The sequence below is a fragment of the Gobio gobio genome (genome assembly GCF_949357685.1).
Source record: "Gobio gobio genome assembly, chromosome: 9".
NCBI classification, from domain to species: domain Eukaryota; kingdom Metazoa; phylum Chordata; class Actinopteri; order Cypriniformes; family Gobionidae; genus Gobio; species Gobio gobio.
In genome coordinates this window covers 44,504,936-44,530,341 of record NC_137115.1, presented here as the reverse complement: position 1 = coordinate 44,530,341, position 25,406 = coordinate 44,504,936, and the positions used below count along the sequence as shown (strand labels likewise).

The 25,406-nt window shown below is 40.1% G+C and overlaps 4 protein-coding genes across 7 annotated transcripts in view; 2 read left to right on the top strand and 2 right to left on the bottom strand.

Moving 5' to 3' along the window:
- igf1ra (insulin-like growth factor 1a receptor) overlaps positions 1 to 5,613 on the top strand; it is a 119,650-nt gene extending 114,037 nt beyond the window's left edge. For both annotated transcript variants that reach the window (XM_079825357.1, XM_079825356.1), the window contains exons 20-21: positions 556 to 690; positions 3,793 to 5,613. In XM_079825357.1, the coding sequence (XP_079681483.1) occupies positions 556 to 690; positions 3,793 to 4,291 (634 nt within the window). In that variant the 3' untranslated portion in view covers positions 4,292 to 5,613. The remainder of the gene's footprint in view (positions 1 to 555; positions 691 to 3,792) is intronic.
- A 2,710-nt stretch (positions 5,614 to 8,323) lies between these two features.
- Positions 8,324 to 12,588, bottom strand: pgpep1l (pyroglutamyl-peptidase I like). Of its 3 annotated transcripts, XM_079825862.1 has the most exons (6): positions 12,124 to 12,588; positions 11,891 to 11,943; positions 11,427 to 11,543; positions 11,002 to 11,231; positions 8,965 to 9,141; positions 8,324 to 8,516 (listed from the first exon to the last, which is right to left on the bottom strand). In XM_079825862.1, the coding sequence occupies exons 1-6, from the start codon at positions 12,155 to 12,157 to the stop codon at positions 8,459 to 8,461; spliced, it is 669 nt and encodes a 222-aa protein (XP_079681988.1). In that variant the 5' UTR covers positions 12,158 to 12,588; the 3' UTR covers positions 8,324 to 8,458. The 3 variants fall into 3 exon arrangements, with proteins under 3 accessions (XP_079681988.1, XP_079681990.1, XP_079681989.1); XM_079825864.1 differs by lacking the exon at positions 11,891 to 11,943 and having other exon boundaries at positions 12,124 to 12,245; XM_079825863.1 differs by lacking the exon at positions 8,324 to 8,516 and having other exon boundaries at positions 8,567 to 9,141.
- Positions 12,564 to 24,880, top strand: synm (synemin, intermediate filament protein). The gene is made up of 4 exons (XM_079825860.1): positions 12,564 to 13,573; positions 16,738 to 16,862; positions 18,491 to 18,561; positions 18,729 to 24,880. Exons 1-4 carry the CDS (start codon positions 12,716 to 12,718, stop codon positions 20,927 to 20,929), a joined length of 3,255 nt encoding a protein of 1,084 aa, XP_079681986.1. The 5' UTR covers positions 12,564 to 12,715; the 3' UTR covers positions 20,930 to 24,880.
- ttc23 (tetratricopeptide repeat domain 23) overlaps positions 24,733 to 25,406 on the bottom strand; it is a 19,190-nt gene continuing 18,516 nt past the window's right edge. The window contains exon 11 of the mRNA XM_079825861.1: positions 24,733 to 25,318. Coding sequence (XP_079681987.1) covers positions 25,207 to 25,318 — 112 coding nt within the window. The 3' untranslated portion in view covers positions 24,733 to 25,206. The remainder of the gene's footprint in view (positions 25,319 to 25,406) is intronic.

Sequence of the window (25,406 nt, the reverse complement as noted above, 5' to 3'; positions counted from 1 at the left end):
GAGCTTTGTCTCAGATCCCTGGCCAGTGTAGAAAATTTGTCCTCTGAGAACTAATGAATAACGACTGGCAACAGTGTGCTCTTTGTGTGGTTTTTATTTGGGGTTTGCCGACTTTCTGGTCCGCTGCTGCACTTTCTCACCGGCCGCCGGCTAATATATGGACTCATTTTCATTAATGAGGAACACAGGGCTAACAAAAACACCACAATAAAAGAGAAAAGTTCAGGTCAGCGGCTCATGCGATGTTTGCGACTTTTGCGTCGTTTCGAAAAATGCTAGGAAAAATAAGGGCACAGATGCATCCGCAGCCTTTCAGTGACACGCCACAGTGCTGCTTTTAGGCTCCGCGGGACTGCAATTGTCTCAGAGCGCCTCTTCATGCATCTCTTGACCTTAAATGGCCTCATTCCTTTCCCCTCCATCCTCGTCTGACTGGATTGAGTTACTTGATGTTTACGGCTGACGTAACTGGACAAATGGGTTTTGTGACATTTAGCGAGATTTACTATAAGTGCCTTTTGTGTTATTTTAACCAGTTCCTCTTTTTCTTTTCAGGTCGTTCGGCGTGGTTTTATGGGAGATTGCCACTTTAGCCGAGCAGCCCTACCAGGGCATGTCCAACGAGCAGGTACTGCGTTTCGTCATGGAGGGAGGACTGCTGGATAAACCGGACAACTGTCCAGACATGCTGTGAGTCCACCAACTGCACTTTGCTCCCACAATTGGCACTCTGCTTTACACGGTTAACCCTTTGCCCTCTAACCGGCTCTCTTCTATTTAGGGATGCGATATCACGCTAAAATGTCGATAGTATGTCACCAGATGCTGCTGCTAACGTCAGGCCAGGCGAAAGCCTGACTGGTGCCATTTGCGTCACGGGTTAAAAGGAGACAGGTGACATCATGTTGTCAGAGAGCTTCCGTCCATAGAAGGGAGAATGCGCGGTTCCCAGGGGGTGACAGTGACGGTGACCCGGGCTGCTCTACTTTTTATTAAGAGCTTCTCATACTTAACTTCGCATCATCTTCGGAGCGTGCCTGCGTCACCCATCTGGTCTGCCATTCTCCTTTTCTGGGCTGAGGTCTATCCGTCCGTTTCTCTTGACCCCTTTCTCTCTCAGTCTCTCGTTCTCGTCTCAACTGTTATGGAAACACAAACCCCCGGTTTCCATGGCAGCTACGACGAGATGTCCTGATTGCATGAGAGAGGAGGATTGAACATGCGCTGCGCTACATAGCTAGCGCTGTAAAAACGTTAAAACTTTGTCATCTGTATCTCATCATTACGCTCAACATCATGAAGTCGGGATGTCGCTCTCATTTCTATGATATCATGAGAATTTAAGTAACACTTGGCTGAAACACAAGGGCAGGGATTCAGAAATAGCGTGTGGATCTCTTGAACACTTGCTTGAACAAAGAAGGGTTTCGTTCTTCATCATGTTGAGCTCAATAGTTGGACATTTTTATTCCAAAACTAATTAACAATGATGTTTTTGAAGCATTTTTGCATCAGTAGTCCTATCATGGAAACAGGTTTTTCTTGCTGTTTTTGAAAAAAAAAAAGCCATTTAGGTTTTATATTTCATCATTGTCCTCCTAGCGAGCTGCCTATCTAGACAGCATATTAAGGCATCATAGTCATGCTCGTGACAACGATACACTCAAAACAAGTTTAGGGTCTTTAAGATTTTTTTTTAAAGTCGTCTATGCTTAAAAAGGCTGCATTTATTTGATCAAAAATACAGTAAATGATTACAATGTAGAATAACTCTTTTCTATTTTAATATATTTGAAAATGTATTTTGTTTATGAGATGGCAAAGCAGACTTTTCACTGTCAAATTGCTCATTTGAAACATTTCTTATTATCATTGTTGAAAAATTGTGCTACTTAATATTTTTTGTGGTCACTGGGATACATTTGGGATGCATAGAAAGTTCAAAAGAACAGCATTTATTTGATATAGAAATCTTTTGAATGGCTTTACGTCACATTTGATCAATTTAATTAAGGCATGTATCATTCAAAGAGAAGGCAGTCCCACAATGCATTGTGACAAGCTCAGTGAAAAAAGCATAAAATGGCAGACAATAGATATGTCATTATGAATACATGTCATTTAATACTTAAAGTAGGGAAAATAGTTCAGATTTGTGTGTGCTGTTTATTTTTAGGACTAGTAGAGTGTCTTGCCATAGGCTCAGAAACATACTAAACATCAAACTCCTTTGGAATTAATTTTGAGTCGAGTCTCTCGTGCCGAGCGCTATTTGTGGAGTTGCTGGCTTTGTAGAGCGCTTCAAATCATTCACTTATGAGGTTTTCATTTCAGTTAGTATGCCGCCTTAGAAGGCAGCCGCCCATAGAGAGAGGCAGTAGACAGGAAGGTAGCTCAATGGGTTTTGGAAAAGAGACACTGGGCAAGATTTATCACGTTCTCTGATTGGGTTTGAAATCACTTCAGTGTGTAATGACAGATGGCTTCTGCTACGAATTTGGGATCCAACAGACGGCGAAAAGGGAGGTTACTTGCGAATGCCAGGCCTTTGTCCAAAAAAACTTGTCGTTGTTTTGAGGGGACATCCCAGAAGTTTAACTTTTTGTCAGTTCCTTATGCCCAGAAAAGAAACTTCCAGTGCAGCATTTGACCCGATACTGTGGAATGTCCTTGCGAGAAGGAGCCCAGTTGTGCTCTGAACCTGCGGCTGGAGGTCACTTAAAATGTATTTCAGTGGGCCAGTGAGCGCTGAAACTATTCTTAGCTTGTTTGTTTGTTTTACCAAGATGTGGTGGGATGGTACCACACCAAACTGTTATGATCATAGGTTTTATTATTTTGTGTTTTTGCTTCTCATGCATCCTCAGCTGTTCACATAAGACAGGTCTGTGGAGTTTTCAGGATAGTAGAGCTGGCGTAGTGCACTTCTCCGTGTGTACGACCACAACATGTTCTAGAAGTTGTCTGCTCCGCATCACTCCTGTGTGTTCTAACTTTAGGGAACACTGCCACCTGTTGATGGCATAAGAACACCTGGGTCTGTGAGATTTTATATTGCTTTTTTGCACTGGAGTGTACGAGTATGAGATTTATACATTGCCTCTGTCACAACCACAATGTTGAAGTGTTGCTATATGTCAGTTATAATAAAATCTCTCTCTCTACTAATTCTGTAAATTACATAGCCTGTTATTTTAGTATTATTTGTATACTATCATATTATTTATTTACATTTTGAATTAGTTTTTTATATTTTCAGTTTGTCATTTTTTTATTTGCTTGTCATTTTATTAGGTTTTTAAGTATTTCTATTTAACTTGTTTTAGTTATGTTAGTACTTTAACTTGCACCTTTTTATTTTAGTTAGTTGCAACATTTCTAATTTTCAAGTTGTTCCATAAACTACTTATATATTATTTTATTTCAGATTTATTTTAATTACCAAAAAAACATTTTTAATAGTTTTAGTTTAAGTTTATGATAACTATAGTATACAGGTCAGATTTTTTAAGTTTTTAAGTATTGATTAAAAGAACTGGCTTATTCTGGACTTGTTATTCCTTGTTATGCTGTATATTTTTGATTCACTAAAAAGAACCAGTTCAAAAGAGTCATTTGTTCATGAATCTGACTACATGGTTGCACAGTATGTTTTAAATCACTAAAATGAACTGGCTCATAAGAATAATTTATTTTGTGAATCATTTTTTTGGGGGGGGTTCGGGGGGGGTGACTTCTGATCAAGTATCTTTAAATTCAAACTATAACACTATATGTGTATCTGGTCTACAGGTTTGAACTGATGCGGATGTGCTGGCAGTACAACCCTAAAATGCGGCCATCTTTTCTGGAGATCATCAACAGCATAAAAGAGGAACTGGAGCCACCCTTCCCGGAGGTTAGCTTCTTCTACAGTGAGGAGAACAAGCCCCCCGACACAGAGGAACTGGACATGGAGGTGGAGAACATGGAGAACGTTCCACTGGATCCTGCTTCCACGTTGGCCCCCTCTTCTCAGGGGAGCACAGGGGCTCAGACTCAGAGTCCACAGCCGCTCTCCCCAGCTCAGGGGCCCGGGACGCCGATGGGGTCCGCCCTAACCCCCTCCACCTCACCCTCCTCCTCAGCCTCTCCGGGCCTGGCCTTAGACAAGCACTCAGGACAGGTAGCAGCGAACGGGCCAGTGGTGCTGCTGGGGCCGGCGTTCGATGAGACGCAGCCCTACGCGCACATGAACGGGGGGAGGAAGAACGAGCGAACGCTGCCACTGCCTCAATCATCGGCCTGCTGATCATGACTGCTCAGTTTCCCTCTACTCCTCACACAGGGTACCCACATTTTCCTCGCCCCTTTTGTCTACATGGTCATGTGTTTTTTCTTTCATTCTCGAGGAGTCAAAACCCAGGGCTGGCCGTGGAGTCGATAACCAGATGGACGGTGTCCTTCCTGAAAATCAGCGGATCATTTTGTTCAAATGATTTCGAATGATGGAGGATGTTTCGGGCGATTGGTGACAGAAAAAGCCTACAAAGAATCCTGCAATATTTAAGTTTTCAGAACAAACCGCCACACTAGAGAGCCCTGGCTTTCACTCGTGTGGGGGAAAAAATGTTTTAATGTTTTCTAAAGAAAGAAAACCTGCCAGTTCATTGTGAAACAAGAGAGACAAGCATATTAGCCAGCAAGCCCAGCCCGTGAACGCTTTCAGGGTGCATACCAGTGTGTGTGTTTTTTTTTATTACAAAAATACACATTCCCCTCTTCAGCGTAAGTACATTTCTTCCTCTAAAACTGTCACACATTTCTCTTACAAGAGGGCGCAAGACTTTCTCAGCTGCGATCGATTGTTCTCAATCAGTGATTGGTCATGTTACTGGTTGAATCCACCCTTCTACTTAATCCATTTCAAGGGTGTTTGTTGGAGAGTGAGATGGGCGTTTTTGAAACTGCCAAATGTTTGCCAAATCAAATGTTCTTTTTTTTTTTTTTCGTAAAAAAATATTTATCATTACATCACCCCCCATCCACAGCCGATTTTTCCGAGGTTGCACTTTGAAGTAGCGCAATCGAGGGACTAAGCTCTCATGCTGTCTTTGATGGGGGATTTCTGGACCTCATCTTTTACAATCAGCTTGAGTTTGTAAATCCTTCCCCTTTCCCCTTTTTATATGGATCTGATCTCCGACTATTGCATGGCAGTTCCTGCTGCACACACCATCTGTGAGCTGAGCCTCTGTGAAAGCGATGTCTCGGAAAAGTCGAAAGGAAAGAGCACGGAGCAAATCGCGAAGGTGAAGAGATCGGTGCGCTGCGGAGAGGCGTGTATGAATTATAAGGGATCAGCTCGGTCATGAAGCGAACTGTGGGGCTTCATCGGTTTCGACGTAAGTTTTGTGAGACGAGTGAGGCATTGTACACAGCAGGTATTTTTTTAGACTAGTCATTAGTCTCTCTGTACAAATCATATGATTCTGAGAAGGGTCTTACAGTTCTATGTTAGACCACAAGATCATTTACACACAAATCATTGGTTTGAGTCACTTTTGATAACTTTTTTACAGTTCTGATGTTCACCTCTTTGTCTGTACAGAAAGAAGCTGCTATTTTTTTTTCTTTTGTGGGTGTTATATATATATATATATATATATATATATATATATATATATATATATATATATATATATATATATATATATATATATATATATATATATAAAGGAAATCCTTCAGGTTTAATATTTTATGATATCTCCACTACAGTCCATTTTCTTATGCTTTATACTCTTCTTGCAAAAAAAAGAAAAAAGAAACAAAAAAAAAGAGAATAGCAATTTATTTTTATTTTTTCTCCCTAAGAGGTTGTCTGCATTGCCACATGTCCATTGCCTTGTGTTTAACATTTCTCTATATTATTATTATTATTATTATTATTATTAGTTACAACAAACTCCTTTAGCTCTGCATGTGAACTTTAGGCACCCTTGATACAGTTGTCTACCATTGCACCTGCTCATGAGGTGCAGCTCAATCTCAGGTTAATGATACGGTTTTGTTCTTCAAACATCATGTTCTCATCATAGCTGATTCCACCTCAGCTTTTGTTTAGTTGCTGGCCTCTCCTCGCAGTTTAGTAAACCGTACAGTATGTCAGTGTCCACGCTCATGCCTCCTGCCAGGCGTTGACGGAAGTTTTCATTTACATTTCTTCCCTATTTTTGTAACTAAATAGCAACTAACAGGGCTAATTGGGTTGTCTTAATTTGTCTCGCATATGCCAACCAGCCTGTATCGCCTCCAAACAAGATGCATTTCTGTAACCACCACCTCCATTTTATAAGTCCATGCAATAAGCACTAACCTTCCTTAAGAAATATGCCATCTGTAACCAAATAAGAATCGGTTCAAGATCAGAAAAGTGATCGGTTTCTTCAAAGATTGCTAAATAAAACGATAGGTTTCCCTGGCTAGTTGGCTTAAAAAAAACTAAAAGGTTTACTTTTGAAGAATTTCTCCATGTGTATTTGGGAATACACTTATTTATCCTGTTTTAGAAGGTAATTTTCCCCCTTTGAAGGGGTATTTATTTAATTTCCTGTTTTGTGTGTGTGTGTGATACCAGTTGAAATCACTGTACAAATGCCCTTATGATTTAGTATAAAGTTCTAGATGCATTTTCCATGATGTCATGACTGGGGGACTTTCTTTTTTCATTTCCTTCAGCATCTATCTACCTCATTCTCTTTTATTTTTTAAATGTGTAAGTATATGAAATGATCAAATACATCTCACTTTTTTTTCTGTAGAGGACACCTTATCATCTTCTGTCATGTCTCTGATTTAAAAAAAAAAAAAACTCTTTAAGCACCCCAGAGTACAAGCTCCCAGGAATGAGAGAGAGAGGAAGTCATGGTGTGAGCTATCATGCCTATGGGGTTCCTAGTGGCGTGTCTATTGCATCCCTTATCACAATGCAATACTTTTATTAATAATCGTGTTAAAAAACCGAACTCACCAGATGGCTTCATCGTGATGGACCTTAGAGATAAAACAGTTCTTTGCTATAGGCTATCAGTGTTTTTCTTTCATATTTAATATTATTCTTCACTTTGCCGTCTAATCAATGAAACGGCTGTTCATACAGGTTTAGGAGTGCATATTAGACTTCAACAAGAAACATGATTCAAGTCCAGATATGATGCGGTCATTAAAAACTCTACATGTTTAAGTTTCCATTAGTTTAATGGTTCAGTAAGAACTCAGCATTAGGCGCAGCAATTTCAGTCTCCTACATCTGTTATCGGCCTATAACATGTAACATATAACATAACGTTATTGCTGCAGTCTGCTCTAATACCTTTTGGCCAAAGCATCTAACGATTGAATTCACAATGTGGATTTTGTTACAACAAACCAGTGGATTTTTTTCCTTTCTCATAAACCTACCTGGAAAAGGCATTCCAACTGATTTGTTTGGTCACATGCACTCCACGTCTAGCGAGTACAATATACTACAAAGGGCCAATTGTCGCCATATTCATCGACATCATTCTCTAGAGGGAGAAAGGGCTGTCGTTTTGCCTCTTTTCTACTGCTGCTGACAACATGCTGCTTTACAGAGACTAGAAATAGTCTTGCCAATAGCATCGGGTAGGTGGTGGATCTAAGCAACATGCTTTCTCTCTCCAAACAACCGTTTAAAAACAGATGGGTCAGACGATTCAATTGCAAAGAGGATTCGGAGAGAGTCGCGGTCTCGCAACCCCTGGCCGTTCTGTTTCATGGCACTTAATATATTCTAAGACTTTGGTATTTTGGATCTTTTGAACTCCAGGGGTTGGACGCTTGTAGAAAGAGACCTGGTCGGGATGCCGAGAGGCACGTTGTTAGAAAAGAATATTATTCTGTGTGGTACAAGACGATCGAAAACAACCATTCTATAAAAGCCCTTGTGCTTGTATTGTTGCGTATGTATATGGGTGGGAGTGTATCACATGTAGATGTAGTGATTTTAAGATTTTGATGTGTTTATAATGGGAAAATAATAGATATCACTATTTATTTCTGCTTCTTTTTTTCTTTCTGTAATGAATATGGACAAAAGCATTGGCCTGTTGCAAAGTGAATGTCGGTTTTCATTGAATGCTGCCAAGGTTCCTTAGTTACCAGTAGGTTACGGTTCTACAGAAACACACATACACAAATAGGACAGCGATGTCCAGTAGATTACGGGTAGTCATGACACAGAGAGAGAGAGAGAGCGAGAACATGACTAGAATTTAAGATAAAAAGAGACAAGTTTACAGTAGAAATAGCTTATGTTGCAATGAAAATTTTCTGCAAACCTGAAGGTAGATTGACTGAAAGATGTTTTCCTCAACTATCATGAGAACTATTCTTATTTTATTATATTTCTTCATAATGCAAAACCTCAGGTTTAGAAAAGATGCATGTATGCATTTTAATTGCAATAATGAGCTTGAGGTTTCACAGACATCATTTCCCAGGCACTGTTGTTTCTGCTTGGCATTCCGGAAAAAGAAAAAAAAAACAATTCAAAAGGGGCCTTGAACTACTGTACTGAAAAGAGTTTAATAACACTTTATTTTCCTTTCACACAAAAGAAAAAGAGAAAAATAAAAAAAAATCTCTGTGTCATTGCATTGATTGGTAGAAACTGATGGTGAAACGGCTTGGCTGGTACTCTCGTCTTCTTGTAAGTTATGTATCTAAGGCCTCCTGTTTTTCAGTTTTCTCCTCACCTCCAGTTGAGATGGTAGACTTTTTACATGCCATTGGCTTAATGTATATTTGAAGAATTTTCATGTATTTTCTTTTTTTCTTAAATTTTGAATTAAAAAAATGAATGAGTCTGAAGGCTTGTGTCAAGTGTCGCTTATTGAATTTCCACTGTGTGATCTACATGACAGGATTATGTTTTATGGAGGATGTGTGCTGTCCACGTACTCTGAGGTTGTGTGTGCAGAGCTGGCCAGCTGGTGTAACAGAGCGTGGATGATGGTCTGGAGTTGTGGTACCAGTCTCTCTGGGCTTGCCGGGCTGCCTGAGGCGGGCACGTGGATCAGCGCAGCCTTTCCCTGCCCATGGTACAATGAATAGTAGTATACAAAATCACACAGGTACCTGCAGGTTGTTAACTTGATGTTAGTAATCGTATGCCATTTTATCATTAGAACAATGTTATGAGAGAATTCGCAAAAGAAGAAGAAAAATAAACGTTGAATTACATTCCAATTGTACAGGACTTTAAAGGTAGCCTGATTCCACCCTGCTACGTACTTACACTCAATTTTCATTTTCCTTCAGTACTCCGTCTGGGATTGCGGTATATTCTCTGGTTTTCTCCGGTCAAATTTTAACCGGTCCAATCAGTGAACAGAGGGAGTGGCTGAGAACGATGACGTTTATGTTGTGCGCTAGTTTGAGATGACATAAGTCACGACCAAACGTTAGCGATTGGTAATAGCAGATCCAATAGTTTTAAACTTCAACAGAGTACCCGCCTACAAGGAAGTTAACGCTTGTCAATGGAGAGTGGCCAGACTCTCTGTACAAATGAAATGTACAAGAGTCTGGTAGGACCAGGCTACTTTAAAGGCATACTCCACCCAAAATGAAAATTCTTGCATCATTTACTGTAAGGATGTATTAGACTTTTTTTCAAATGCAATACAGCTTTTTAGAAAAACAATCCATCTCTGCAAGTCCATATAATGGAAGTCAGGGCTTCATCTGGGCTATATCTTTTTGCCCCTGGTATCAATGTCAAAACTGTGGCCAGTGAAAATGCTGAGCGGCTAAAACCACTAGCCACAGTGGCTAGTGAGCAAAAAAATGTCAAGCCTTGATGGAAGTGTATGGGACTTCCAAAGATGACACTTCAAGAACCACACAAAGCGAACATGACGGAAAGCCATGTTGTGCCATTGTTTCCTAAGGGGTGGCCACACTGCACATTTCCTTCCATTGACTTCCATTCATAAGCATGTGAATGCGTCAGACAGGAAAAGCGAACTCATGCTAAAAGTTTTCCAAAGTTCAAGTTTGGTGAACTCTGACCTGCGAATTCGCATCACGTGAAGATGTGTGACCAGTAGAAATCGGTACGTCACGGCGTGACCTCTTGGCTGAATAAAAAAAAGAGTAGATTGTATATTTTTTTCATTTTTAATATATTATCATTTGTTATATGTTGAATTCATGTTTATAAAATAGACATCATCAGAGTGTGACATCATTTTACAGTGTCTGTAGAAATTCTGTGTGCTCAAAGTCTAGACTACAGCTTTCCTGTGAGTGACGACCATGTTGACGATACACAGATTTCGGCAAGATAAGAGTATTTGTGTTCGTGCAGATCACTCACCTTACATCAGGTACCACAGAGCCCGCCAAAAAGCTTGCCTGTGACAAGATGGCCGCCGGTGATGACGTTAGAGACTCCGCCGTAAGACATCTAGCCTTAATTATGTATATCTATGGTTTAAATGGTGACAGGATGCATGTAACTAAGCGTCCTTTAAGGATGACGAAGTAGAATGTCCCAAAGCTTGCATACTCTTCTGCTACACACTCAAAAGTATATATTTTTTCTTCACAAAAAGAGTACATACTTTTAGGTCGTAGTAGTATAAGTAGGCGAATTGGGACACAACAATAGTATTTGAAAAACAGTGGGCGAAAAGTCCCTGGATGACCTGCTACTTCTGGCGAGCGTGCATTCAATGGTCACTTCACTTTCCCATGGAACATAGTTTTTTAACGGTCGCTAAGTAAGTTCAAATTAAAATGTATAGTACCTATTCTGGAGCATTCAAATGTGGCATCTATGTATACATATCTATGGTGAGAGAGTAAATGAAAGAATTTTCACTTTTGGGTGGAGTATCCCTTTAAATCAACACATTTTACAGATAACTAAATTTTTATAGATCAATAATATTTTCAAGTTTTATCCACGAATCAAATTGTTAGTCTCATTACCTCCCAGCATCCCTGGAGTAGATGACATCAAGTCCCATATGTTTCTGTAAATGCTTGCTAAGGGACCTCATGTCTATGATAGAGTCCAGTCGTTCTGGTCCTCCCTCAATACAGCAGTGATGAACAGGGCACAGACCGCTCACATCCCTGTCTTTGTAGCAGTGGTTCTTGCCTGTTTGCTCCAGTGTGATGCCTTTGGCTCCTGGGGCTATGCCCAAATGGATAACCACCTGCACATCACAGGGGGAAATGTCTCTATCATAATTTGGTATCAAAAGTACCTACAATGTTTTAGTTTTAAGACAAGCCATCTCAGATGCTTTAAACTTCTCATTTATAGCCTCTAGAATATTTAAGAAAGCCTCTCGTAATCTCTTCTCTGTTATGAAGTGTTTCATCAAGATGTCTAAATATGTGTTAGGTACCTTTGGAGTCATTGTTTGCCAGATATCATCAAGGACTTCTTGTGATTTTGCATAACTGACAGGAATCTCCATAATTTGGACATCAATGCCCAATCCAAGTCCGGCCATCTTCAATCCCTGCTCAAATAGCAAAGTGTATGTGTCAATCCTACAGACGAGCACATGATTACTTTAAAGCACATGAGGTTTATACCTATTTGTATTCCTGAAAAGGAACCTGAAAATTAGAATTTTATTACATGGTAAGCTATTAAAAAAAAGGACAAAAGCACCATTAAGGTACATAGTAAAAAAATACCCGTGTATTTTGTTCTTCGCTGGTTTCCACAGACATGAGGTGAGTAAAATCAAATGTTCGGGATTTTTTTGGGAGGGTGAATTCCTTTAATTTGGCTAGATGATTTAAAATGTATTATATTTACTTATATAAAAGGGTACAAATGGCATTGTTTTACTAGGCCTACCTTAGCTGCCTCCCAACTTGGATGCACTACATATTGTCGAAAAGGGGCAAAACCTAGTGAATTAGAAAAATAAATAAATAGCATTTAACATACCTAAAAGTAACAGCTGAATGATTAAGAAACACTAATAACATGTTATTTATATTTACACAGCGACACCATTTTAACTGCGACACCTTCGCTCGAAATAAGTGCTGAATGCGTCTATTACCGACCCAAAGTAAGCCACGTACCTGTTACAAGTACAGTTTCGCGAGTAGTGTCCATCGAGATGAGAATTTATAAAAATTAAAACACCTTTTTCGTAACTGAAGACGAAAGTAACGATGTTGTGCAACAGTACTACACAGTAAATGTCATGTTTAGGGCTATAACCGAAAGTGACTAATGAGGCTGTGAGGCAGTGCATTGTCCATTTTTCTCCACATGGGAGAGCCATCTCATATCCCATCATAGAGCTAAAGACGCACTCCTTCAAACATCTTACTGGGAGTATGGGACAGAATTTGTACAACCTACCATGGCGAAGGACTGAGTTGTGAATATTTATTAGAGCGGGCTGACGTTGTTAAGCAAGCCTACGGGAGCGTCCAGTCATGTAACCTAATTAATATTCAAGTATGCGTGTCGCGCATATTTCAGCAAATCACTAACTCTACTGGGCGAACGTAGCGCTGCGTAATTAATATTCATGAGCTACACCGTGATCATAGTAGGGCTCACTAACGGGACATGGGATCAGTTCAAATCCTCCGCACTTGTTCGACTCTGCCTCCGCCCAGCGCTTCTCACCGACGCAGAACACAGATGACAACGAAATAATTGATGAACTTCGAACTTGAAACATTTAAGCGTAACCCAAATTTACACAATTACAAAGAAAAAATGTTCCGAACGAGGGAGCCGTTTGAAAGCGAGAAGCTCCAACTACAGGAGCTCAACCAAAGACTCTACCACTACCTAATGCGCTCAAAACAGTTGGAACAAGAAAATACCGGCTTGATAAGCGAAATCAATTCAATAAGACAAAACAGGTCTGGAGAATGGGAAAACAAACACATGTCCGAACTACGGGAAATGAGGAGACTGGTGGAGCGTTTATCTTTCGAGAAATGCCGAGCAGAGATGGAACGACAGAAGCTGCGCAACGAACTCCAGATGCTTCAAGCGATGCGTTCAGAGGAAGCCTCGGTGGGCAAAGGCATCGACACCGAGCTTAAAGGCTGCGAGAGGCAGCTCCATCATACTCTTCAGACCAACGGTGCTTTGGAAGATCGCCTGGTTGAGCTGGAAAACGAATATAAGTTTTTGGAAGATGCCCACAGAAAGGAAACCGCCCAGCTGAGGGACCAGGTGCACTCCCGAACTGTACGCGTCGTGACTCAAATGCATCACGCACCTCCAGCAGTCACGATGGAAGAGGTGCAGGAGTACGCGGCCAACTTCTCTGAAAGCTGGCAGGGGACTTTGGACATGTACCGCCTGAAGGTAGAAGAAATCGAAGAGTCTATAAAAGCAGACCACGCGAGGCTGGAGGACATTCAGAGGGAAAAGAGGGAATGTGCTTCACAGTTCAAGAGGCTGCGTGACGAAATCGAGAAACAAACAAAAGTGCAGCTGAACCTTGAGGAGCAGCTCGTGAACATGCAAGACAATTTCAGAGCTGAAATCTGTCAGTATGAGGTGGGTGTCAAAGCAAAACACAAGGTCCTCTAAATTAATTAAAAAAAAAAAATCACATTGCCACAGTCTGATGAAAACAGGGATTGCGTAAGGATGTTCAACAGCGCCACACCCACTGTGCGCATTACTAGAGACAGCAGCACCATCACACATTCTAGAGTACACATAAGTGTACCATCACTTTCTTTATTTCTTTTGAGAATTAGAGGCATAAATCCCATGTTAACCCACCTATGAGTTATTTGATTTTAAACAATGTCGGTATCCCCCTTCCCTAGAATAGTAAAATGGCCCACTTTAGAGGGGAAAAATATCAAACAAAAAGAATACTGATTAAAATAGGCCTATATTTCGTTAATAACATTTACTATAATGCATAAAGAGCACGCATATAAAATGTATTCAACATTTCTGAAGGTTAAACACCATTTACTGACTTTGTTTGTTTCATTTTTTTGTAAATGTTTGAACTTTTCGAACTAAAATGTTTTTATAAATAGTTTAATTAAATTTATGAGAAATATAAGTTCATCGGTGCTTCAAGAGTAAAGAAAAATATTACAAAACACAAGCAAAGCAGACATCAACTTCATGTAGACGAACATTATCCCAACACCTGTTCTTTCAATGGTCCCCTTTGGACTCATGTGAGAAGTGCTTGGGCACTGCCAATATCTCTAGCTCCATGTGCTTTAAAAAAAAACATTAAAGTTTCATCCCATTATTGCCTCTCTCCAGGGAGAATGACAAATGAGTAGTTACTGAAGCAAAGTGCAAGCATCAGTAAAGTGTCGTGTCACTGTGAGCGGAATTGAATGGGCTGCATGGAGGATGTCACTCTTAACATATTACTGCAGTTAGTATTGCTAGCCTATTGAGTGCCAAATGTTCCGCTTCCAAAAATACAGATATGCACTCATCAAACTAATGATGGGTCGTTGTGATTTTGCAAAGTAAGACATCTTTTGTTGATCCTGGAACATATTCCTTAAAGCTACACTGTGTGATATTTTCCCCCATCTAGTGGTGAAAAGGTATATGACCATCCATGGAATTTTAGTTTCTGTTCCTCTCAATTCCGATTTCGTTTCAACTCCTACGGTGGCCGATTTAGTCCAAGATTAACATGGCTTCCAGTTCGACCTCGTCCACATTCGACACGGTGCCTGTGGGATATTTGGAACTCAACTGGCCTAATTATTCGGCTAGAAAGAACTGCAGCTAATCCAGAGTGAACTTTGATGATAGTAATGTTTATTCAGTCATCCAATTGCAAGGCATAAACAGGTTTGCGTGGATATGTACATAAATGTGGTTTCTGTGAGAGAACAAATAAAGATGGTAAATATACATACACAGTTAAGAACTGTATAACTATACTTATAAGTTACATTTGTATAATGTAACCGTAAACCAGAGCTTATTGTACCATATATAGGCGCTAAATGCAGCTGCATTAAAAGGAGAGGAGCTGCTGCTAACAAGCGGTGTCCGGTTACAAAAGTGTGTGCGCCGCTTTAACTTTAGCACTGCAGTGCGCTCTGTATAACAATTGTTAATATGCCGATCAGACCTGATACATATTTCCATCAACATACATTACAAGCAAATATTTTCTATAAACGAATAAACATTGTTGATAACAAAATAACTGAATGATTATTCAAATAGGTGAGCATTACGCTATTGTATGTTGACACAAAAATACTTCTGAGGTGACATCAACTGAATTAGGCGACACACTCTAATGACACACTCTGAAACACATCTAACGTACAATGACAATAACTATTATTACTTACGGAGTTATTAACGCACAGAAATACCACACAAGGAAAAACAGACTTTTGAGGAATAAACAAGCCAGGAAAACTCCGTATAACTCTGTTACTGGACGCTGCTGAGATGAAAACACTCTGCACATGCACCAGACAAGTCTGAACAAGTTGACGCGCACATGCGCGAGGCAGAGAATTTTGTACAGTGCCATCGAGTATTAAAACCGGTTAAAACGCGAAAAGCGAAGTTTGAATTTACGGGTATGTCCCTCTTTGGCTAATGTACTTTCAAGATGGAGGGGCAACATGGCGACCACCGTTAGATCCCATTACCTTATGTATTTTCAATGGCATATTATAAACTTACGAGAATACTTTATTACTTGAAAGAAGTAAATATACATTAATGAGCACATATATTTTTGAAAGAACTAAGTGTTTTTAGCTAAGAATAGACAAAAAAAGTTACACAGTGTAGCTTTAACCTTAACCATATCCATTAAATCAAAAGGAAATGATAGGTGAATGAGATTTGTGTGGAAGCCTCTTGTTGTAAGCCTAAATAACTATAAACCTATTCCTCAGATCTGATTGTTTGATTGGATGTTGATGTTGACCCAGAAACATGTTCAACTTGTTGCATCACGTAGCTAATATTGGTCAGGTGACATTTATGTCACCCCTTGAGACCACCAAAAGTACACGATGGAGGGTTTGAAGCAATTGGACAGGGGGAAATTTAAAGAGCTCGCATTAACCATTGAATGTTGTATATCAGGTATTCGATCTGTGAATTACATTGACTTAAAAAGTCTTGTTTTGTGACTCTGACCAACATAAAGTAGATAACCCTTCTATCATTAAAAACCCCTGTATCTTTAAATAAATAATGAGATTTCAGCAGGGGGTGATGTTGGAAGAGCTTTCGAACAGGTGCATCACACAAACAGTAGCCCCCAAAATATACATTGCATCAATTAGATTCAAGTGGACACTCTTTTGAAAGAGAGAGATGAGATAAAATTAGCCTTTATAGTTTAAACGGTATACTATTCAGTGCATTATTGCAATTATGCTATGTGTGTGTGTTCGTGTTTTTCTATCCGGGTGGGGACTTCAACCTGTGTCACTGTGGGGACCTAAATTGAGGTCCACATGAGGAAACAAGGTTATAAATCATACAGTATTAGTTTTTTTTAAAAATGTAAAAATGCAGAAAGTTTTGTGTGATGGGTAGGTTTAGGGTTAGTGTAAGGAGATAGAATATACAGTTTTATACAGTATAAAAACCATTACGCCTATGGATAGTCCCCACAAAGATAATGTGTGTGTGTGTGTTTTTGTAAAAGGGCAAGCAGGCTAACTGTCTTTCTTCTTGTCATACAGGCTATCATTGAGGAATTGGAGTATGAGCGCGGCATGTTGTCCAACACCATCTCAGACAAGCTGAAGGACCATCAGGATCTCCTACAGGTCAAGATGGGTCTAGCTTTGGAAGTGGCAGCATACAGGTAGAGCATACGAAATCAATTAAATGCAGCCTTTCCCTTAATGACCATGTTGCACATTCTGCTTCTCTTTTTCTGGTTATTCATGCTCATCAGAGGTCTTCTGCCAAGACTTGAATTTCATGCATTCAGTTTTGACAGTTACCTCAAGCTCATATTTGTACTGTATGTATGGTCTGATGCTAATTCAAGCACAGGGATGAATGACCTGTTTCGGTGCCCTTAAAACGAATCTCCTCCTACATTCTCTTGGTGACATTAAATATTAATACCAAAATTACTTGTGCTTCACGGGTTTTGGCTGACATGACATCTCTAAGGACCAGTGCAGGAGTTCTTGAAAGCTATTAAAATGTCTTTAGTTCATATTTCATTGTTAGGGGCCGTTCACACAGTGCTGCACAACACAAAAACGCATCTAGGGACCTAGGAACCTGCGTTTTTAACCATTCTACTCCCTATGTCTCACGTCTTTAAAAACAAAAACGTATTCTGTGTGAATGGCCTCTTATTTTGCTATTTTAAAAGCATGGGTGTCTAAAACTTTCTCCAACCAGTAATGTGAATATTCACGTTTGACTGTTGTCTGTTTAGAGATTTGAGTAGAGAAGTTTGACATAGCAACCACCCTCAACACGAGCCATGTAGATGTATTTTTAGCCACTGCAGCAACAGAGCGACTAATGCCCGCCCATTTGGCAAGTCTGCTTGCAGCCCCGCCCCTCTTTTTTTGTTAGACTGGATAACTGTTTTTATGACTTAATCACTGAATGTTGAACAAACACTGAAGCTGATTTATGATTTTAATTCTGTCATAAAGCTGTCTGATGCATTAGCTAATGCACATGAAAGATTAGCATGGAGAGTTATTAAATAAAGCTACATAACAGTAGATTAAAAAAAAAAATGTTTAGAATTTTTTTACTGCCATTTTTTGTTATGCTCCCCACTTTATAATGTGTGTAGAAGATCCGCCATTGCAGGTATTTGAAATATGTATTATTTAAAAACTATATGTACTATATATGTAAAAACTATTCTTAATCAAATGTTTGGTTGGTCTCCAGTCTGAAGATGGTCAATCTGTATAGTTGCGATGTTTTGGAGACATGATAATGTAGAAGTTCCATTTGTCGGTTTCAAACCGCTCCACATCGCGAGCCATAATGAAAACAGCCAGGGTGCATTGTGGCAGTTATTTTTAGTGCAGTCTTTCAAAGAGATCACAGGGGACTTTCACAGATTTACTGTTTGTAGCTCCACAAAGTCTGCTTCGCTTTGGTTCTCCAGCGCTTTTTCCTTGTAAAAGCATTGTCAAGGTAGGTTCAGAACTGCTCAAGGACCCGTTTAACCAATTAAACACAATGGTGGAGATGAAAAGTGTTGTTAGTGACCTTAACTGTGTTTCTGCTTAGGACATGTCCATGGGCTTGGTAGGTTTTCTGGTTGCCCTCAGTGTTGTTTGAGCTTTTGCATGGTCATGGCAGAGCATGGAGGTAGTCAGCATTCTCAAAAGAGGTGAAAAAGAAGCGCTTAGGTTGTTCATGATACTGTATGTTCTGCTTAAAGTAATTAGACTGACCTTATATACGCCTGTTTGCCTGTATCTTTGACATTGTCATGTTCATTAGGGCACTCTTGGAAGAAGAAGGACGACATGCTCAAATGTGGTCCAATCAGCATTCAAGAGAAAGAATAATAGGTATTTGTTTGTCATTCAGCTTGAAATAATGCTTTTATGCTATATGATTTTAACAACACTAAAATGTTGTTTACTGTCATTATTCTAATTATTCAGTCATTTCAACAAAGCATACTAAGACAGATGTTAGAAAGTAAAATGTATCTCTTCATTTTTATCTACTGTAGATATAAAAATGCCATCCCATCCTTACACTCCAAGAGTCTCCATCAATTCGGCACGTCGGCCAGATACAAGGAAAAAAGCCTTCACAGGATATGATGTTAAATATATGGAGCCTATTTCCAGCGTGAGAACCTCATCTACATCAAGTCAGTTTCATTCTCACGAACCCTCCAGGATCGTGCCCATCAGTGTATCAAATCGTGCCCAGCAAAGTCCTGCTTCAAGAAGGGACATGATTTCATTTACCAAAGCAGCGCAGGCAGCTGCTTCCAGTACCCCAAAACCTGGTGTCTCTTCTTTTGAGATAAAGAGAGAGGAAACAGATCAGAGAAGTATGAGAAAGGAGGTTTCACAGCACTCTTCAAAGGACTCACTTGATCACCCCCCCTATAGAATCGAAAGTATATCAAGCTCTACAGCCTCAAAAATAGAGAAACCAAAGCCAGTGAATGTGATATCGCCTCTTGCGAGTTTGAGCAAGATCGCCACTGAAGAAAGCAGACAGAAAGATGTTAAAACAAAAGAAAAGAGAATGGATGCCAAGCAAGATAAAGAAAAACCAAAGGAAGAAGAAAGAGGGGATGTGAAAGAATCAATAGCTAAAGAGAGAGTGAGAGAGTCTGAAAATGTAGGGCATAAGGTGTTTGTAGGGGAGAAAAAAGTACTAAATGCAATTTCCACGGAGGAAATCATTCAGCAGGTCATGAAACCAGCTGGTTTAGATACTAAGGTCAGCTCAAGGTCCCCTGACTCAAAATTCACATATCATGTGGAGAAAACGGAGCAAGAGGATGGATCCACTAAGACTCAGATTGTCTTACAATCTAAAGTCGAGGAAGAGCTGGATCTGTCTGAAGATTCTGCCATGGAGGAACTTCTTGGCATGGGAGTCAAGAAAATCACCTTGGAGAACATCAAGGGAACCCCAACGGGAACCATGATCGAGAACCTGCTGAGTCTTGGCCTGCAAGGTGAGAGTTGGGAAAATAAGTCGGTGAATGTGGAGATAATCGAGGAACCTGTGCAGAGTGATGAGGAGGATGAAATTGAAATAGAGGAGACTGTGGAGATTAAGTCTAAACAACCAAACGTCAGTCCCTCGTCGATGTCCTTCCGAATCGAGGAGCTAGAGAGTGACCCTAAGACCATGAAACCCTTAGAGAGTGGTTCTGCTGAAGCCTCACATTATGGAAACAGTGGCTCTGTGCAGGTTCAGGAAGTTACCAGAGATGAAAGCTTACCCTACTTCTCGCATGGCCAAGATTCACAAGAATACTTTGTCTCCACCCCTGAAGACAACATGTCTGAATTGGAGGATGGTGGAAGGTTTATGTCTTATAGCCATTATGGAGTTATGGATGATCTGTCTGATGAACGATATTACCAGGAAGATGACCCCAAACGGCCCACTGCTGAAGTTCAGAGGTACACAGATTCACCCGAATATGATGACCACTCGTTTTTGAGAGACAACATCGAAGACTGCATAATTGAAGAGGTGCACGTCTCTCCCACAATGCAACAGTCCATAGTAGGGATCCTAAGGGAGGAGTCTCTAGATCCCGAACAGCAGCTCAGAGGAGCATTGGAGCAAATCCAAGAGAGTGTATCTGGAGCCCTCAAGGAAGAACTTGCATTTTTTACAAAAGGTAGAGAGACTCCAGAAAATGTCTCTGTTGACATCAAAAAAGTAGAACAAGTTACAGACAGCGGAACCAGGACCATCGTGGCAGAGCTTAATGTGTGCCAGACGTTGGAGGAGTCTGGGCTGCTGGAAGAAGGAGATGATGATCCGTCTGAAGAGCAGATAATGGCAGCGCTGAGCTCATCCCACCCAACGCTCCAGCAGGCCCTCGGTGGTGGAGCTGCTGTAGGATACACCATGAAAATTTCCCAGGAGGAGTTTCAAATGGAGGGAATGCCATGGATGCCCAGCGACGAAGAGATCCAACAATGGAGCTCAACCGACGAGGCCGGCAAGACGGAAAAACACATCAAGCTGGGCCCTAGTGAGCAATCTTTCACTTTTCAGATGGACGTGAACAACGGCTCCTCTGCATCAACAAGCGGAGGAGCAGTTAAAGTACAAAGAAGCGGCAGCGCTACAGAGTTCTCACAGACCCAGATGATTGACCCCCACTTGAAGGTCTGTCATGAGAAAAGAATCGCAACTGTTTATCTTGAAAGCCCCAAAGATGAGTGATATCATGAAATAACAAATTACACATTATAGCTCAAAATATTGTCGATCACGTAATTCATTCTGAATTGAACAAAACAATCAGGTGTTTTAAACCGGAATTAAAAAAGACTGTTACACATTAAAAATGTCTGACATAGCTAAAGTGCTAACAAAGCTAAAGCTAATCACTTTAATACGTTGCTTTGTTGATATATAACATTTTATTTCATTTTCACTGTGTAGTACAGCTTTAACTAAGCTTCTTTCCATTTCATTTTTAAGTAGCTTAAAAAATACATTGACTATATAAAACACACACTTTGTTATAGTACCGTACTGTGCTTCTAGTTTCCATAGCATTGCGAAAACAAGTTTCTTTTTTTTATGAGATGGAGATATTTTCATGCAGTATGCAGAAATAGTGCTAGCTTTAACTGGCCATATATTTGTGATTTATTCAAAACTTTATTCATAATGTCACAAATATCTTCATTCACAAATTTTGATATTTTCGGTTTATATAGTGTGGTCTATATTTGATCACCGTCACTGTCTAGTTCTGAAGGTGAGAAGCACTAGACTGTCCTTCCTGCATCCCAGAGATCTCTTAATCCTTAAATGACATTAGACCAGCAAGGACTAATCTAGCAATCCTGCTTTTCCAGGACGACACATTTTTCATTGCTCTAGTACTGTACAGAGACAGTGAGAGAGGGAGGGAGGGGTGTGATCGTAGAAATCTCACATTAAAAATAAGTGCAAGGCAGCTTACACCGAAGTGTGTAAGTGCTTCCAGAATAGCTATTCGGTGCTATTAAGTCTGTGTCACAACCTATTACGCAGAATGAGGATCCAGCTCCACTAAATGAGAGTCTATTTTTAGGATTCCATTGACACCTCAAGGTAAAATAGTGTAACAGCTTGAAGATTTAAAGTGTAAGCATGTGTGTTTTCCTCTATTTTTCTATTTATCTTTTAACAGTTATCAGCATATTCATGTTAATGTCACCAGATGCTGCAATGGTGACAGTCCTGTGCCTATTAACGATGCTGGGGTTAAAAAGAGTGTAATCTAAACAATGAAGCATGTAACATCATTTCAACTTCATTGAATGATTTAACATGGTCATTTTTATCATAAACTATCATAGATCTATACATGAGATCCTCAATATAATATATGTTAACACAGTGATCCCAGGGGTTCAAGTTTGAATAAATGTGATTTTACTTTATTAAACTTGGTGCTTAATCTCATTTAACATGTGTGAGTTTTTACATTTGTCATACATTACTCTCATTACCCTCATTTCATTCCAAACCCGTAAGACCTTCGTTCTAGCCTGGATGCCAGCCGAATTTAGCCCCACCCACAACATTTGAGTTTGGGAAGTTCGGTCTGTATTTGATCCGTTGTGGAGCAACTATGCCCGAACAAAAGCTGTTCGGACCAATCAAATTATCAGGGCGGGCTTTAGACGATGATGGACAGATGATAAACAGTAACTTAAGCATCCACGTCACCAAAGAGCGCTTGGGTTGAATTTGTTCTAATCCTAAACGGAGAACTTGTTCGTATATGCATGCACCTTCACTATTTCTCTCAGAAAGATCATGTTGGTACTCTGTGTATCCTTAAATTCTTTTTTACAACACCGGCAAACATCGTTTACACTCACTTCTTCCAGTGTGCGTGCAGACAGGGTTGCCAAGTTTTCCCAACAAAACCCGCCCAATTGCTATTGAGTTCTGTTGACATTTGACAACTAACGTTATGCGTCGCTCTGATTGGTTGTAGGTCTTTTCAATTGAGGTCTTTCCTGGTTCGATTGAAACGCCCCATAAATCACAGCCCAACGGAGCAGTATCAGACCCATATTCTGACTAGAATTGAATATGTCAACGTCAGGCTACCTTCGTTCATCTTCGGAACATAAATTAAGATATTTTTGATGAAATCCGAGAGCTCTCTGACCCCTCCATAGACTGCAACTTTCAAGGCCCAAAAAGGTAGTAAAGACATTCTTAAAATAGTCCATGTGACTCCTAGCCTGGATGCCAGCCGAACTTAGCCCCGCCCACAACATTTTTACTCGGGCAGTTCGGTCTGGACTTGATCGGTAGAGAATAATTATGCCCGAACAGAAACTGTTCGGACCAATGAAATTGTCAGGGCGGGCTTTAGACGGTGATGGACAGATGATAAACAGTAACGTAATCATCCACGTCATCAAAGGCGCTTGGGTTGAATTTGTTCTAATCCTAAACAGAGAACTTGTTCGTATATGCATTCACCTTTACTATTTCTCTCAGAACTGATGATCGTGTTGGTAAGTAAACTCTGTGTATCCTTAAATTCTTTTTTTACAACACCGGCAAAGATCGTTTACACTCATCTTTTTCTTCTAACGTTAGGCTACTTATTCCAGTGTGCTGCGTGCAGACAGGGTCAAAACTAGCCAAAAACAAGCCCAATAGCTTTCCGGGGGGCGGAAGGCATTTGGGGGAAAAAATGTGTTATTTTGGCAGGACTGCCTGCTAAAATTTGCATTCCTGGGTCTGTATATCACATAATTGGGGTCGCTTCAACCCGTGGACTTGACAACACAGTGCAGTTGAGTTCTGTTGACATTTGACAACTAACGTTATGCGTCGCTCCGTTGCTCTGATTGGTTGTAGGTCTATCCGATTGAGGTCTTTCCTGGTTCGGTTGAAACACACCCCATAATCACAGCCCAACGGAGCAGTATCAGACCCATATTCTGATTAGAATTGAGGATGACAACGTCAGGCTATGTGACTCCAGTGGTTCAACCTTAATGTTATGAAGCGACAAGAATACTTTTTTGTGCTTAAAAACAAATAAAAATTATAACTTTATTCAATAATCTGGTCCAGTGAGATGGAGGTCCTGTGGGTTAAACCATGGAACTGATAAGCAGAAGGTTGCTGGTTTGCTTTGGATAAAAGCGTCTGCCAAATGCGTAAATGTAAACAATCTCTTCTCCGTGCCAGTCTCCTATTCACGCAAGCACCACAACGCATGCATGTGATCATGGGATCGTGCTTGGACAATAGTAATCCGGTGTTTTGCCGTAAAACTAGGAACTGTACTTTGTATTAGCTGTACTTTGCAAATAACCCAACAAAGTGAATAGCGTAAGAGAGTTACAGGGAAGAGATTGTTGAATAAAGTTATTTTTGATTGTTTTTGAGCACAAAAAGTATTGCCGCGTCATACCATTAAGGTTGAACCACTATAGTCATATGGACTATTTTAATAGTGTCTTTACTACCTTTCTGGGCCTTGAAAGTTGCAGTGATGTTGCTGTCTATGGAGGGGTCAGAGAGCTCTCGGATTTCATAAAAAATATCTTGATTTGTGTTCTGATGATAAACGAAGGTCTTGCGGGTTTGGAACAACATGAGGATGAGTAATTAATGACAGAATTTACTAATGAAATGATTTTTCACATTTAAGTGACTTAAATAATATTCAGTATAATACAAGACGAAAGAACCCCATTTCTGGTTTGTGTTGATGAAGGGGTATTTGGGTATTCTTACTCATTAGGCTGGGGTCACAAACAAATTTGGGAAACACTGTGTTAACAGATACATCATAAGTTATTAGGGATCATTATTAACCATTTCCAATCATTTATCTGCATCCTTTAAGATGGTGTTTCAGAACCTGCCGTTCTTTGTTGTGAATCTATGCATAGGGTTTTATGACTCAACCATCACTGTGAAACCTCAGTTTTTGCATCTACAGGTTTACAGTTTGCGACACATGATTAACTGCCACAGCAAAGATTGGTTTTGGCTGGCAGATTACAGATGTATTTTTGCAAAATGAAAATTCACAAAAGGGGTGTTTTGTGTGCTGTTTACTCTTAAAAAAAGATTAGTTTTCTCACTGTCTGAACATTGGTTTACATGCAAACACAATAAACAAACCCTTACAGAGTTCATGTTGTGAGTTCTGCTCAATTCTCAGAAATAATATAAGAATAAAAACTCTTTGCTAGAGAGGCCTGCAGCTCACCAGTCAACGAGTATTTTGCAGAAACTGCTGTGACTGTATTAGATCACTACTGGACAGTTCTCATTTTTTTAAAGGGCAGAGGTAGTCACCTTGCCAAGCACTCTAAAGACACAATAGAGTGTGTGTGCAGTTCTAGAAAGACTGCCTTGCTTTTCCCAATACACAGATTTCCCTTGGTGAAATAGGATGAGGTCAAACATCCCTGACAGTCCATGCCACATTCATTAGATCGGCCTGCTGGTCACTTCTGTTATGAGTTAGACATACTAGATGTCACCTCAGATGCAGATGGGACCACTGCACAGAATGGAGGCCTTGTTTCAAGACGACTTTCCTTACGTCTCTCACTGACCTCTGGGGACCTAGAAAAAGACCATAAAGCATTAAATGCATCATCTATTAATAATATTCACTTTCACCAATACACTACATTCAGGTAAATTGTCCATG